Genomic DNA, 15,845 nt, shown 5'->3' on the forward strand with positions numbered 1-15,845 from the left:
TCAGTCTCAGCCGGTCTCCAACTGTGTTGACGCCCAAGGAAGACAGCTGTTCGTCAGTCATCGTCTCTTACAGAGACAGGTTTTACAAATATCGTTGTATTTAGTCTGATAAATTCCACTGATTTAGCCTGCGAACGCAGATGTATTTCCGACTGTCGAGATTCTCTTCGGTGGAGAGAATCTCGACAGCCGGAAATACGTCTGCGTTCGCAGGCTACACTGAGTGGGATCATGTAGGTAATAGTCAAAGTTCTCCTTCAAATGATTGAAGGATCGGTAGTTACGTGCCACAGTTAAAGTACGAAAGCACGTATAGCCGTTGGTCGAATAGCTCCTTCCCGGCGACATGTTGTCGAAGCTAATAGCGATATGTTTGTCTGGAAGAAGCACATCAGAGGCAGTACAGAAACGAACAAACTTCACTGCCATTTTGCTTTCCATGTTTCTTGCATACCATTGCAACCACCTGTAGACCTGTTCTTCTTGTGGATTACCCAGGAACAGCGGACTCAAATGATGGGTGACTCTCGTTGGGGTCGGGTGACACATGTCGTAAAGCGCATCCAACTCATTGGTTGTCGTACCATTCCAAAAATTCCCCAATCCTTCTCTTAACTTTAGCAAGAGTAGAAACGGTTAGGTGATAAACTCTGCTGTAGCTACTTTCAGTAGCATCTCTCAAAGGTTGGCAAACGAGGGCATTGTTGTTTCTTTGAAATCATCTAGGATGTCGACGATTTCTTTTAACGGAAATGGCTTTGTGCCATTTAAACCAACAAGCATCGCTTCTCATTCTTTCTAGGGTAGCAACATCAGGAAGCTGTCCAGAAGGCACTCGTCGCTTACTGTACCAAAGGTGGGGGAGGCTTGTGCTAACTGTACTGGAAAACGTCCACAAATGACGAAGCCGTGGGTCAAAATTCGCCCCACTGTGACATAATCTTGAGGCTGCATCGCTGTCGATACTGATATGGTGTATTGGGAACTTCCTTCACAGTTGAACATCACGAACCTGTCCAAGAAAACTGAGAACATTTCGCGAACCACCCCGTCTCCACTGCCAGAGTCTTCGCCAAAATATACCAAAAGGTTGTGCTGAGGAATTTGTGGGTCTTCGTAAATGCTCATCAGTTCTGTTATGTTGTGGCGACTGATGGTGATGATCTTTGCCTGCTTTGTTGTCTCCAGTGCATGATGCTCCTGCTTTCGGCGTGCCTCCTCATAGCTGTCGCGTGTGCGCTGCTCTTTTTCCGTTGCTTCCACGTCACTCTGAAGCAGAACCTCTGGAGGCTTGTCACTGATATCCAATATGGTCTCTTCAAACGCCCAGAGCTGATCACCTCCTCCCTCATAGAAGGCTACTTCATTCTCGTCCTGTGCTAACGGTAGTGGATCACTTTCTTCACTCATAGAGAGGAGCTCGTTCTCCGCCTTGGTCACACTTTCGTCTGGGTACATGGTGGAATTAGGCATCTTAGTAAATTTAAAATATTTCAGTGAAAGACTAAGGGACCCAATCCAATCGTATACAGCCGACATTGTGCATGATGAGGGGTAGGCACGTGTTAGTACGCCTAAGTCGACGTGACGTACTGCAACAAGGACACTATTATCTAAAGGCTCAGGTGGAACCCGGTGCTTTCGAGCCGTTCTCAGCTGCTCCAAGGCCTCTGCTTCCTCCTTTGCCTTAGCTATTTCTCGCTCCATATGTGCACGCCTCTCTTTCTCTGCAGCCTCTTTCTCCATCTGTTTGGCTTTGTCTATAGCCTCTGATTCAGCAAGTTGTTGTTCTAGGTCAGCAAAAAACGCCTTTTTCTCGTTTGTATTGCCAATGCGTGCTGAGGACTTGAAGACATCTTTATTATCTTCATCGCGGGTGCTCTCAAAGACAGGCACAAGATCTTCATCCGAGTCGTTATTGTCTGCTGATAATTTACTCCTTGACAGCAAATAAATGCTTGGAAGGGTGAACCCGGTTATGTTCTTGCACCGTTCAGCGGAAATGGCACGATATCATTTCCATCCTCCAGATTGAAAACAACTGGGTTGCCTGCGTAGTTTCCAATAATAAACATCTCATCTTCGTGGCCTTCTGAACTGACACCTTTTGGAAAGAAAAGTTTCTTCGCTATCTGAAGGCAATCTTTGTATGCGGCATCCCTGGCAACATCTATCCGACGTTTTCCACCTCCATGATCAGTGCGTTTTTGTTTGAACTTTCCGTTGGACTAATGCTTCCAACCAAATTCCATCTTAAGGGTTTCCTTTTGCTGCACCTTTGGTGGACGATCAGCTGACTTGTTCTTCACATCTGCTCTCCTGCTTCGCTTATTTTGATTGAGAATATTGTTGACTTTATCTATCTTTAATTGCCTCTCTGAATTGGAAATGCCTGGCGTTTTGCTGGATGTGGATGCAGGGGGCGAGCAAAACGCTTTCAGTCTTAGCCGGTCCTCAATTGTGTTGACACCCAAGGAAGACAGCTGTTCGTCTGTCATGATCAAAATTGTGGCTTTGTCGACCTATATCCAAAGGAAAGACTGCATTTAAATCAAGAGGATTTTAGTAGTATTTACTCCAACGTCAGTTGAATTATCTGTCGGCACAAGTCGAAAAATATCAATCCTCAAATAAATTCGTACATTTCCGCTGTGATTGAACTGGAACTATACAGTGAAGGCTGTCACTCATTTCAGTTATAACAGATTTCCCACAACTTTCATTACAATCTAGTTCCAGTTCAGTCCTTGAACCGAATCCAGTTATTTTCCAATAAATGTTTGTAATTATTAATATCATTATTTCCAAAATTGGACAGTACATGGCCCTATTACGTGTGATTACATTGGACCATATACTGTCCAATTTGAGAAATAATTGGACAGGTTGTTGAATGGGATTTTGGGATAGCAATATAATTTATTTCACAATATCTATTATGGAGTGTTTTTTATTGGCGAGTTCTGAATATTAAAAATTTTAATATTCGCGACTATATAAATGTGACGTTGAGCCCCTCTACAGAGTGGGTTGAGGTGTGTCCTCACAATAGAACAATGAAGACTTCTGGGGTGTCCGATTGTGGAAGATAATGTAAGTTTACCAGCCTAAAGTAAGGTAAGCGGGGGCAACTTTTTGCATTTGCTTGCGTGCTTTTGTTCGCTGTATGATCTATTAGAATTTACTCGCGTAAAGTAAGGTCAGCTAGCTTCCTACGCAGACGTTTTGTGGTCTTGTCACACATTTGTGGAATGCGTGGCAATTTGTGTAAAGGCACGTTTATTTAAAACATGTAGTCCATTAGTAACATGACGTTTGTAAGCAGGAATCAAAAGTCACGAGTGAGATCACTTTAACAGCCATACAGATAAGATCACAAAATGGTTGAGTCAAGACCTGACATGATATCTTTTTCAATCGAACAATTGCATGTTTACAGCCTGTATATTACGAAACATATTCAGCAGAGATTTTGCTGCAGTTAGTTCTTTTTGGAAATGCCATAAGTACAATAGCTGAAAGCACGAAGCAAAAAGTGACGAATAAGATCACTTAAATAGAAAGAGCCACTTAGATAAGAACACTTCATCTGTTGAAATTATAGCGCGCACGAACCAAAAGTCACACATGAGATAACTTTAAAAAACAGCTACACATATAAGATCACAAAATGGTTGGGTTACAAACTCAAAGACCTGGGATGATATCTTTTACAAAGAACAATTGCATGTTTACAGTCTGCATAGTACGAAAGCTATTCAACAGAGGCTTTTCCGCACTTAGTTTATTTGGGAAGGGTCATAAGCATAATTGCCGAAAGGACGGACTAAAGAGTGAGGAATGAGATAAGTTTAATACAAACAGCAACATGGATGAGATCACAAAATAGTTGACTACTAAAGGTGTTTTTAATAATTCAAAGCGCTTTAAATGAAGGTTTTCACACAATTGAGTTAAAAACAAAGGGTACCAGACTGAGTACAATGTGAAGCTACTAAATGCACATGCCTGTACACTTAGTGCATTTTGGAATAGCAATCACTGGCAAAACTGTCAATCTTAAAATAACGACTTTAACGTCGCAAGCATTTCTTTTTTTAAGTATTAAACTTAGACGAGGCAACTGCCTCGTCTTGCCTAATGCTAGCTACGGCCCTGCCTGGAACTGTAAATAACACAAATGAGCTTAAGCGGTCCCCTATAACGCTGTCCTTTGGTGTAAAGTTTGACCTTGACTAATTTTGCAGTGTTTCCATCCTCTTAAGCTTTCTTCATGATTGGATAAAGTAATTTTCTTGTGTCAGTAATCTCCTTTGGGAATTGCTCAGTGATGCCTATCTTGGTGCCCTTGAGGAGGTATGCAGATTTCCTAACATATCCCTTATCTTGATAACGCAGGTTGGGTCGTGGTTTGCTGTCATCTCTCTTTCCTTCAATCCTGTGTGCTCTTTCAATTTCTATTTCATCGTTTTCATCTATTTTCATCTTAACTGCAAATAAATCACGTACTGTTTTAAAAGCATCTTCCTTTCGTATTGATGAAACAAAACCAATACAGATGACAGCAATAAGTATCAAGCAAATTCGCCATTACCAAGTCCACCTGGGTCACCGTTACCATGTCCCTCTGGTGTTACAATAGAAAGTAAGTTAAATTCAAACCTTACCAGAACCCCATCAAATAAAAATTACTGTTGTTTCACAGCGGGGAAACATAAGCTAAATGAGGTGACAATTAATATGCAATTGGAAAGCAAGGATTAGAACGACGCATATTAACAAGAGATAAGTTAGAGTGAAAAGGTAATTTTTTTGCGATAATTTAGATGTTCAATCAGGCTCAATTTTATTTTTCAGAAACTGAAAGTGGAGATGAATTGGAGAAGGAAAAAGGAACACCTTCCGAAAAATCTTTTTCTGAAGCCAATATTGAAAGAGGTTTATTGAACCGTCAGTTTCTAATATTTCTATGACCAATTCACGTCAACCACGTGAGAGTTTGTTAATGAGCATTTTACAGTGTTTATGAGGTAAACGTATTTAGAAATGTGATCTAGAATACGTCGCATTCATACAAATCCTTTGGCCAAACTAAAATTGTTCTCCGAGTCATGCGGGGACTCTAATGCGGCAAACATGACCTATTTTTTCAGTGTGCAGCGCTATTGGAGTCTGGGCGGTAGTCAGTAAGCTGTCACCCATGCATTTGTGTCCTGGACTCCACTCACAATTTCCTAACTTTTATTAATCGTGTGACAGACAGCCACTTGTGCAGTGCATTAATAGTGTAATGTCGAAAAATAAATTTACAAGGTTACCGGTATGAAATTTAAATGACGGGAGAGCAGAATCATGATTGTAAAATTTATTTTTGGTATACACCTGTCAAGTCCTGAGCTAATGCTTGTCGTTTTTCTATTTCTCGTTGCAGGTCAGAAACAGTCACCTTTCGCTGGCTGGATTAAGGGCGGTAAAGGCAAGAGGCCTAGAAAAAGTCCGCAGGAAGTTTTGGAATGAAAAGGGGGAGGAACTGTGCAAGGACAAAAACCTTAAAGTGCCCCTGGGACGAAAATTTCATTTTCCATCTTTTTGCATTTTCGTGTAGAATATGACCTTCTTACTCATGTTACCAAATTTCAAGCCTTTACGGCAATTGGAAGTATTTTTTTTTAGCTTTTTATCCGAGATTTCACGGCCGCCATTACTTGGCCTTGTTCCGGAAGTTAAGGCTCAAATTACAGGAAGTGACGTCATTGGCTCAACACGAAAAATTTCACATGGCTAATTTTCATATGGATTCTGCTTCATAAACTGTATTCTGCTGTTGCGAACCTGTTGGCAACACAGTCAGTACAATCAGTTGCCCTATTACCGGACGCTTTTTGCAAAAACTGTAATATCTTACCTCAAAACAGCTTTCACGAGCTGAAATTTCCCCAGTATGCACAAAAAACGTAAACTTGTATGTCTTACCTTGGAATAGCCGTAAGGACTTGAAATTTCACACACGATTAGCTTCAGCATTCAGTTTACACATGTAAAGGCGTTGTAACTTTCTATGTTTGTATGTCGTGGTGAATAAATAAATAAATAAATAAATAAATAAATAAATAAATAAATGACAGGGCTGGCAGGTGATCTTATTTTAAACTCGTGATATCCCTTCACCACTGCATTTCTCAGGGATATCTGAAAAATGAAATACAGTCGACTGAACACCCTGCATGCTGTGGTGGTACCCTGCGCGTGGAAAGATAATATTTAAGCTATGTAGAACAAAAAAAGACCACCAAAATTTGGATCATGATTTTCTTGCTACTTGTTTTTGTACATTCAAAACTGGAGTTACAAAGGGATATAGCTTTATTATATATGTACTGAGATTTACTACAAAATGAATTGTCAAATAAAAATGATGTGTTGCAGAGTACACGCAATCTGATTGGTTGTACAATTTTTTTCACTAGTGAAAAATACCGTATGACCAATCACAAGCCGCAGACGAAAGTTTTCACTGGTGACAAAAATCGTATCGGTTTTCCCTCCTTTCACTGACGGTGTCACTAGGCAAAAGGAAAACCATGGCGTCTTCTTCGAGCAATTCAAGGTTTGCACATATAACTTCAGTAGAGGAATTTATTGAAGGAAACACCAGGAAGAAAACTGAACAGAATGTTGCTTTGCTTAAGGAATTTTTGAGGCTAAAAGACGAGTCAAGGCCTGTTGAAGAAATTCCCCCACACAAACTGAGTTCATTTATCAGCGAATTTATCATAACAGTAAGAAAGAGAGAAAACAACGAAGATTACGAACCCACTTCCTTGCGTGCTATGATGGCCAGTTTTGAACGGTATTTAAAGAAGAAGAATTACGGCTACAGCATTATAAGAGACTTCGAGTTTGAAATAGCACAAACGGCATTAAAATCAAAACAAAGAGATCTCAAGAAGAAAGGCAAAGACTTCAGTTCACCAAACACTTCAGTTCCCTTCACAGAAGACGACATAAAACTGTTGTATGACAAAGGATTGTTAGGAAAGTCAACTCCTGAGGCTCTACTGAATACAGTTTGGTTCAACAACACAGTCTTTTTTGGTCTCCGTGGTTGTAAGGAACACAGAGACGTGTTGGGGCGATGTGCAACTGCGCCAAACTACAAATGGCGAGGAATTTTTAGAGTATACTGAGAGACAAACTAAGACTCGAACCGGAGAAAATCCCAGAGATGTCAGGCAAATAAAACCGAAAATGTTTTCGGTTCAGGGAAGTGAAAGAGATCCCGTCACTGTTTACAAGTTCTACGCGGAGAAAAGGCTGTCCGAAATGAACGACAGCAACGCGCCATTTTATCTAGTAGTAAATAACTGTAGAAAAGATTCTTCACAACCATGGTTGAAAAAGTCAGCCGTTGGCGTGAACAAGCTGAATTTGTTAATGAAAAAAAATGGCAGAAAAAGCCGGGCTGGGTTCAAATGTAAAGAACCATAGCGGTCGCAAAACAATGATCCATACTTTAACAAACGACATCCCAGCGACAGATATTATTCAACTGTCGGGACATAAAAATCTTCAGTGTGACAAATTATTCTGTAGTTTCTGAAAAACAGCAAGTAAAAATGTCTCGTACTTTAAGTGAACTGATGTCCAGGAATGTGCATAGCTTAGAGAAAATTAATTCATCTGAAGTTGGAGAATGCTCCACTGAAATTCCTTCAGCTAGCTTGGCTCACCAACAAGCGATGTCGCTTTTCACGGGCGCTGTTATTCATGGAGGTCAATTCAGTATTTCTATTAGCAGCCTCAATCAATCCCCGAAGTTGGCAATCCAAGAAGTGGAGGTAAAGTCTTCTCCAAAGAGGTACAAAAGGCTAAAAGTACTGGATTCTGACTCTGATTATAATGCATTATGGTAATTAGATTTACAAAACAGTCAACTTTTTCAAATTTTATATAGTTACGGTTTTGAACGGCGATATTTAAAGCTGAAAATTTTCATTGTCATTTAAAGTTAAAGAATCTTTTAAAAGTAGACTTTGTTCCACTTTCTTCAGTCATTGAATAACTTTAATGTTGATAGGAATTTTTGTACGTTCAGTTTGCTCGAATAAAATCATTCGCAACTCATTGTGGTCTTTGTGTTGATTTTATTGCGCAATTGATAGTTGTTAACATTATTTTGTAATATCTCAGTACATATATAAGCCCAGTTCAAACGTGGAACTTCTCATGTGCCGAATCTAATACCTATTTGAATCGACTCAAATGAATTAAATTCAACGTTGATTCAGACGTCACATTTAAATGTGTCGAATTAAATGTGAGGTACAAAATATTCAAACATGGCGGATGCCGAGACGAACAACTTGCTTTCTCGATCACTTTTCCTTACGTATTTGCTTGGTAAAATCCGAAGACGTCGTCGTACCCTGGAAACGGCCGTGACACACTTGCTGTCAAAAAGAAGGCACTTGTTAAGCATTTCTCTTTTTCTGTTGTTGCTGACGCTAATTCAGCGAAATGATGTCGTAACACCTATTCGCTCCTGTCGACGATTAACGAGGAATAATGGATGGTGGGCAACCTTTTGGAACAACTACTCGGATGCAAGATTTAAGAAAACATTCATAGTAACAAGAGCAACATTTTTATATATTTTGAGCCGTATCAGACATCGCCTGGAAAGACAAACAGTGACCGAAGAGCCAATATCCCCGGAACTGAGACTTGCGCTTTGCTTATAAAGGCAGATTAATTAAGAACTATTTCATTTTTTTGGGCTTTTATTGTTTTTCTCGATGTTTTCTTTCTTAAGAGTCCAAAAACTCAAAGCGCTAAGCGATCTAAGGTCTTTGACATACTCAGAAAAACAATGGTCGGTGAAACTCAAGTAAAACTGATGGTTAAAGAACAAGTATGTACGGTGCTTTGTTTGAATTAATAATGGTAACTGAACTGAGTGGAGTGCAATTTGATCTGGAATCATACGCGTGATTTCAAAATCGAACGAGCGCGCAGCGCAAGTTTCATTTGAAATCACAAGTATGATTTCAGACCAAAATTGCACGACACAAAGTTCAATTACCACTTTATTACACCAATTTTGAAATCAGAGTTTTATTGTCAATATTAATATTCTATCTTTGTTACTTCATCTCCATTTTGATGGGCTAATTAAGAAAGGATGCGATTTGGAACAAAAAATGGTGTAATTTGGGAATAAATCGCACTGTTGAGAGCCAATCAGATTGCAAGGATCACCAGTGATTTCAAAATGGGTGTAATAACTAGTAAAATAAAACACCATTTTGACTCTTTACAAGTAAACGTTTCGACGCAAAAAAATAATTGAACGTAATCTGTTAATTCTAGCTCAGAGTTCAGTTAGAGCAGTTAGCTATGGTAGCTAACTTTCGATAACTTAATAATCACCAATAATCTAAATTTAATAATTCGACGCAACATTGTGTACAATCACCCTTTTTATAGTCTTACACGGGTCAAATAATTGCATTTTACTTTCTTATCAAATGCTGGAAAACATACTGCGTTTCCAAGTATTGACAAGTGGTTCCAAATATCTGGCAGTAACACATTTTGAACATGATATATAATGAAGGTGAGGAGAGAGAAGGGAAGGGGAGAAGGGGCTGGTGTATCATAAAGTGACAACCGGAATGAATGAATGAGCTAATGAACTTTGTAAATGTGTCGGGGGGAGTGTAGCCGAGGGTAAAAACCCTCTACTAATAGCCCACTTTGGCAGCGACAATTATGCAAGTCTCATGCACGGGATGGAAGAGGTAAAGCGCCCTCCTTATGCCTAGTTTTGTGAGTTTTGACTATGGACATAAGCGGAAGCGAAAGCATATATACGATTTAAGTCAGTGAAAACAAGCCCGAAATACACACATAAGCATGATGCTTTAAAAAGCCACCTTTTAATAAATGCGTCTGACAGCTTACGCGAAAGAGACCAAGAAGGATTGTTATATTATTAGATGTATCGAGTAATAGTCCTTTCTGGTTATGCTTTGCATATGTGGTTTCCCTCTAGCATAAGAGGAACATAATCATAATAGAAAGCATAACAAAAAGGGAAATTTTGGATTTTTATAAGCTTTTATACTTATGCTTATATGCCCGCTTTGACAATGCCGGACATAGCGATGTTATGCATATACTTGTGCATATTTCCCTAGTGAAACGAACCAGGCTTTAATATAATAAGCAACCATACGCAACCATGCTTAATGAAAGACTCAAAAGCAAAACCCTTTCAAAAAGCGCCGCTCATCATGATCTTTACTGTAACGCTCAAGTGGACGATGAGTAGAACTTTTTAAATTTAATTAACGCACTTCATAAGAATCAAATGACAAAAGCTTTCTCATTTTTGTGACGTGCATTAATTTCTCAGGGAAATCATTTTCCTAATAAACTAAGGGAACGAACGTTTAGATTTATAGCTTGTGCATCATAATTGAACTTTCCAATGATGCCACTGATTTATGCAGAAAGTTACATAATATATTGTAACTAAGTTTGAACATTAGCCGTCAATATTTGTTGTTCGGTATTTGTTGATGATGTAAACGGTATAGGAATTGCCAGTAAATACTACATGTGACGTTGTTCGATATTTTTTGATCATGTAAATGGTATATAGGAACTGCCAGAATGTCGACGTTTTCGAAATGTTTGTTCTATGAGAGGGTATCGGTGTTTTTCGCAACGGAATCATGACTTATTGTTCCACTACAAGATGGGATAAAGGTGTGTGTTTTGTTTAAATTATTACACAAGAGCTGAAAATACGAGTAGAACCAAGGACGCCGTAATCTGGATTCCAAATTATTGGAATCCGGAATCCAGTGAATCCAGAGGGTTGGATCCGGAAAATGAAAGTTAGTAGTCCATTATAGTTACAAGTAGTTGTCCACTAGTCTGTTGAGCTTAGTGGGTAGTCTCTGGAAGGTCATAGGTGTGATTCCTGTCAGACCTAAAATTGTTATTAATTTTGTAGTCCCATGCTTGTGACCTTCTGGATAACTCTGACTAATTTTTTTATTACTTGCTAGATGACTGAGGTCTACTTTTACCATCTTTCCCATTATTAAAATACACTGTCGGTTAAGGTTATTCAGAAAACAAGACATTGTAATACTTACTAATAACTGTATCAATTCTCTTACGGAAGTCTTTGCAGAGCTGGAAGTATTCTCGTCTCAAAGCATATTCAGGATCCTTGGATTCTTTGTTCCCATCACCTGACCTGGCCAAATTGTAGCCATCAAGATCTTCAATATAGAAACCAAACTTTTTGACGGAATTGTTCTTCCAAGACCCTAGATCATCACATTTGACATCCCCAGTATCTTTCAGTTTGCTGAGATCCACAATGAATGCACAGTTGTGTTGAACTCTTAACGGCTGTGCTGTGCATATCTTGCTTCTGTCTACATAATCTCTGCAGTTCAGCAACAACTCCACTGTTTCTTTTGGTGCTAGCACAGCTTTTGTCCTAGTATAGACTGGTGTTTGTGGATCGTCATTGTACCAGTCTTGTCTATAAGTAATAAATTCAAATGGAACATGACTTCGTGGGACTTAACCGTGTATAAAAAATATAAGCCCAGGGCTTATTAACAGAATTGTACACTACAATTTATATAACATAATATAGAGTTAAGAGTTTGTATATGTATATCCTATTTAAAACTCATGGTTTCCAATACCTACCTTGTAAGAGGTGTTTTAAACATTTTCTCTGGACTTTCAAGACTTTTCTGTGATACCTAGCATCAATAAATATTGATCCACATATACATGGGCATGTGTCTGCTGTTGCCGACAAAACATTATTAATCTGTGTGATATGGTCTTAAAAATAACATACTGAGTCTTTCTTTTCATCATTTTCATCACTGGACACATCTGCAGAAAGAGCAAATGAGCATGTTCAATTAACTCTACTGAATATCTTCCAACTACACTTGTAGACACTGAAGAAAAGATTATGTTTTCTTCAAACCCTGTCTTTCAGAATTATTTATTGTTATTCTCTGTTCTATTAAATAGATAGTTAATTAATAATGTAAATCTCTACAAGGCTTGTAGCCAAAACAAGCAACACTTATTATTATAATAACAATGAAGGCATTATCAATGTTACCCATAACCCCCATGGAAGGTCATGTAACAATAATTAATTCTTATAATGAGGAGAGGTGGTCTCAAAAGAAAAACGTTTTGAAGGCCACAGGGCCAGTAATAATTATTATCAAGCTAAACAGGAATTTCCTCTTGTGTTTGGGGGTGGGGTACTCTCATGTAAAAGTGACAGGTGTGTATGTCTGATTTTGAAAAAAAAAAACCAAAACCTTGTTTGTGGGAATGACTCTAATAAATTTTATCCCTAAGAGGTACCAAAACAAAACATTAACTGACATGTTCATAATTTGTGACTTTGATCATGTAAGTAGTATCAAACATGCTCTACTTTAGGAACTGTTCCCTCTAAAAATGAACAGTTTTTTGGAGGGTTTTAAAAGGGCACTCTCATATGAAATATATCTCATTTCTACTCCAAAAGGTATGAAGGCTATGAGTGTAAACACTTTGTAAGTGAACACTCTAAGAGGTTAGAAAACCACACTTTTAACCCTTAAGAGATAAGGCAAGTGCTGTAGGTGCGGAGGTGAGGGGGGGGGGGGGGGGGGAGGAATGCTTGACCAATGTCTGGGTATAGTGATGTCTCTTAGTATATCAAATTCTGACCATGTTAGGACAAAGAGAATAGCAGATTTAAATAAACCTACCCTGTTTAGGACAAACCATAACTTATGACAACAATTTAGGACTTAGGACAGATTAAGACTAGATTTAGGACAATCTAGGATTTCATTCGCTTAAAATTACATACAAGAGAGGTAAAAAGTCATACCCTGTCCAGCGGCTTGTCCACTTAGAGGCCACATCAGAAAGTCCCCCCAACCCCCCCCCCCCCCCCCTTCCGTGGGGGAGCGAGCATCCGGCTCACTCTTATGTGCGGGTCTCCTCACATTAATGAACAGAGATCTTAACGTTTCTTAAAGAATACAGGCATTTATAGCGATGTCCAAGCGTAATTATGAGCGTATTAATTTTTTTTTCCATTTCTGCCGTTAGCCATGAGAAAATTACGAATATCTAATAATGCCACTCGCGTAAAGAATTCTCACGGAATTCGTGGACAGGTCATGTAATAGGCAATTTCTGATTGCCTATTTCATCGCGGAGTTGAATTAATTTTTGTAACAGTTGTTATCATTCTGATGCACATTTTGCTTCAAGTCAATGTCAGTAACTCAAAATAGGCAATAAAATTATGTTGTAACATCTCTATGGAAGACATTTTCGGTTAGTAGGGTTGCAAAGGAGGATCAGCTACATATCTTCTTACCATGTGACTCTACATCTGATGAATCAGGTGATATCAAAATAACACCTGGAATAAAAGTCCATAAGTTATTCAAATATTAAGACATCTACTAGGGTCAACTAAGGATTAAGGGCTACAAAAATTATTAAAATAAGTCTCAAAAGTTTCGGAAATTTGGTCATTAGTGACAACACTCGATGCAGGTCTATTCTGGCGGACGTTCGATTCCATGAATTGACTACCTTTTACTTTTACTCTTCTTAGAAGAGAAACGAAGCAAAACATACCTGGTACGAGTATATGTCTTGAATTAACAAATTCGAAAACTAGAATGTGCAAGAACTTACCATGAACACCCCCGCCGCCTTCCATGATCACGTTCGTTTTGTAAAACTGCCGTCCATCCAACGTGTTGTGGAGGGCGATGGTCGATCACGTGTCCATTTTTGCGGGAAAAACGACCGAAAACCCTTCCCATAATGCTCAGTGTATCATTCACCTCTGCACCGTTGGTGAATAACGAATATATTACCTCAACAAGAAGAAAATTTTTTTTCTCTAACGAATATATTACTATTATTTTATTTCATTAAAAAAAAAAAAAAAAAAAAGAAAAAAAAATGACCCCGACCCCGCGTTTTACTAACACCCAAACAGAATATAAACTTGAATTAAACCGTGTAATTCGAGTAGCCTTAAACAACCACGTTTTAGGGGAAACGAAATTCACTTACCTTCGCGTCACCTCGACGTGCTCACAGTATATAGCGCTGTAAACTCAAAACTCGGCAGGACGAAAGACAAGGAATCAAGCGACCTTTGTAAACAATTGCTTTTTATTCAGATTCATTTGTGGCGTGAGAAATAAACGTTGAACAAAAAGTGGCCGAGAACTGGGCCCCATGCTGTAGCGTCAACTGTCTGTAATTAGGCCTTGAAGTTTCATCGCCAGATCCTTCTTGGTTTCGTCGAAATATCGAAAAGAATTGGTCAAATTGGGCGCCCTAATTCCGGACAGGTTGCCCTATTTCCGGACAATCGTATTGAGATACATATTTGCCTTTTTTTAAATATTCCTCACTATCGTGCAAAATAACTCCCATAAAAGATAAATAAAGATCAATAGGCCTTATCACGGTTTTCGACGCCATTTTGACGAGTAGGCAAACAGGCTTGAAATAACAGTGTTTGTATGGAAATCCGATGTCAAATAATTTTCATAAAACATCGCTTCTGAAAAATTCATGAATTGGAAACTTTTGGCACTAGGAAAAGGATTTTAAGAAAAAAATTAGAGGGATGTAGCTGAGCCAGAAAGCCTACAGTCGTGTTTTGAACTTTCCATACATTTGTCTGTATAGCGAACCAGCTGTGAACTGCTACTAAAAATAGTTCGGGGGAAAAAATCCTTCTCCTAGTGCCAAAAGTTTCCAATTCATGAATTTTTCAGAAACGATGTTTTACGAAAATTATTTGACATCGGATTTCCATACAAACACTGTTATTTCAAGCCTGTTTGCCTACTCGTCAAAATAGCGTCGAAAACCGTGATAAGGCCTATTCTTTTAGAAAAGTACCTTTTCTCCGAATTTCAAAGCATTCTCTTTCAAATTTATCGAATAAGTCCACAGCATTTAAACCACTCGAGCCCAGTGACAAATTTGTAAAGATGAGGAAGTCTGGTGACTGACTCAGTCGACACTCGGCCGGACTAGAAAACAACACTTATAAAACACGTAATATTTGTCATGTTTTATGATCTTTATTTGCAAAACGCTCGTCTCGACCATTTCTTTCACGGCAGCGCTGACCCTATTTCGGACTCTACTCCAATTGCAGTCTTCCTTTACTGTAATAATGTAGTCACACGGTATAACGGCGCCTCCTCCAGGTGTCTGAGGTATGGCCACGGTGGAAAACTAATACAAGGATCTCCGGTCTGTTTGCTAAAAAGAGAATTGAATTTCCCAGTTAATAAGAAAAAACTGAATAAACTTTGGTCATGATTTTCTTACCTTTTTGTGTTTTCGTTCACTTTTTTAGGCCACGTGTTGTTGCCTGGAACCCAGAGAAAACCACCGGCTGTGACATCGGAAGCCGTGATAATTTTTAAACAATATTAAATAATAAGAATAATAAGAATAATAACCGAATCTCTCCAAACTTAGTAAACTGCTTTTTTGGTAAGGTTTTATCATAATATTGTTAAACAATCAGTTTAATTTTTTCCGAATAAAAAGGATTTAAAAAACAACATCGACAACCGATATTTTAGTGAAATTCCTTAGCACTTAATTGAATCCACATCAGGGGAACTCAAAAGCTCCCAAAAGCAGGACAGTAGTCCTTTTGGAACCCGTCCAATAGGAAGCCCAGCTATGGTTGCCACAGTTTCGCCACGCTTAATGTCGGTCACAACAGCCTC

At 38.8% G+C, this 15,845-nt stretch overlaps 2 protein-coding genes and 1 pseudogene across 2 annotated transcripts; 1 reads left to right on the forward strand and 2 right to left on the reverse strand.

The window, feature by feature from the left end:
• Window positions 1-232: 232 nt before the first annotated feature.
• On the reverse strand, window positions 233-2,001 carry LOC146462243 (uncharacterized; the record flags this gene model as incomplete). Its single annotated transcript, XM_085085870.1, has 1 exon — window positions 233-2,001. A coding segment is annotated over one exon (1,203 nt), but the record flags the coding sequence as incomplete, so codon positions are not given.
• A 4,580-nt stretch (window positions 2,002-6,581) lies between these two features.
• LOC146462244 (uncharacterized protein KIAA1958-like) lies at window positions 6,582-8,275 on the forward strand (annotated as a pseudogene).
• Window positions 8,276-11,136: 2,861 nt separating this feature from the next.
• On the reverse strand, window positions 11,137-13,843 carry LOC146462245 (uncharacterized). Its single transcript, XM_085085808.1, has 4 exons — window positions 13,768-13,843; window positions 13,442-13,486; window positions 11,897-11,934; window positions 11,137-11,566 (listed from the first exon to the last, which is right to left on the reverse strand). The coding sequence occupies exons 2-4, from the start codon at window positions 13,442-13,444 to the stop codon at window positions 11,137-11,139; spliced, it is 471 nt and encodes a 156-aa protein (XP_084941934.1). The 5' UTR covers window positions 13,445-13,486; window positions 13,768-13,843.
• Between the last annotated feature and the right edge of the window lie 2,002 nt (window positions 13,844-15,845).

The sequence above is a fragment of the Pavona decussata genome, unplaced genomic scaffold (genome assembly GCF_977016875.1).
Source record: "Pavona decussata unplaced genomic scaffold, jaPavDecu1.1 SCAFFOLD_190, whole genome shotgun sequence".
Taxonomy (NCBI): Eukaryota; Metazoa; Cnidaria; class Anthozoa; order Scleractinia; family Agariciidae; genus Pavona; species Pavona decussata.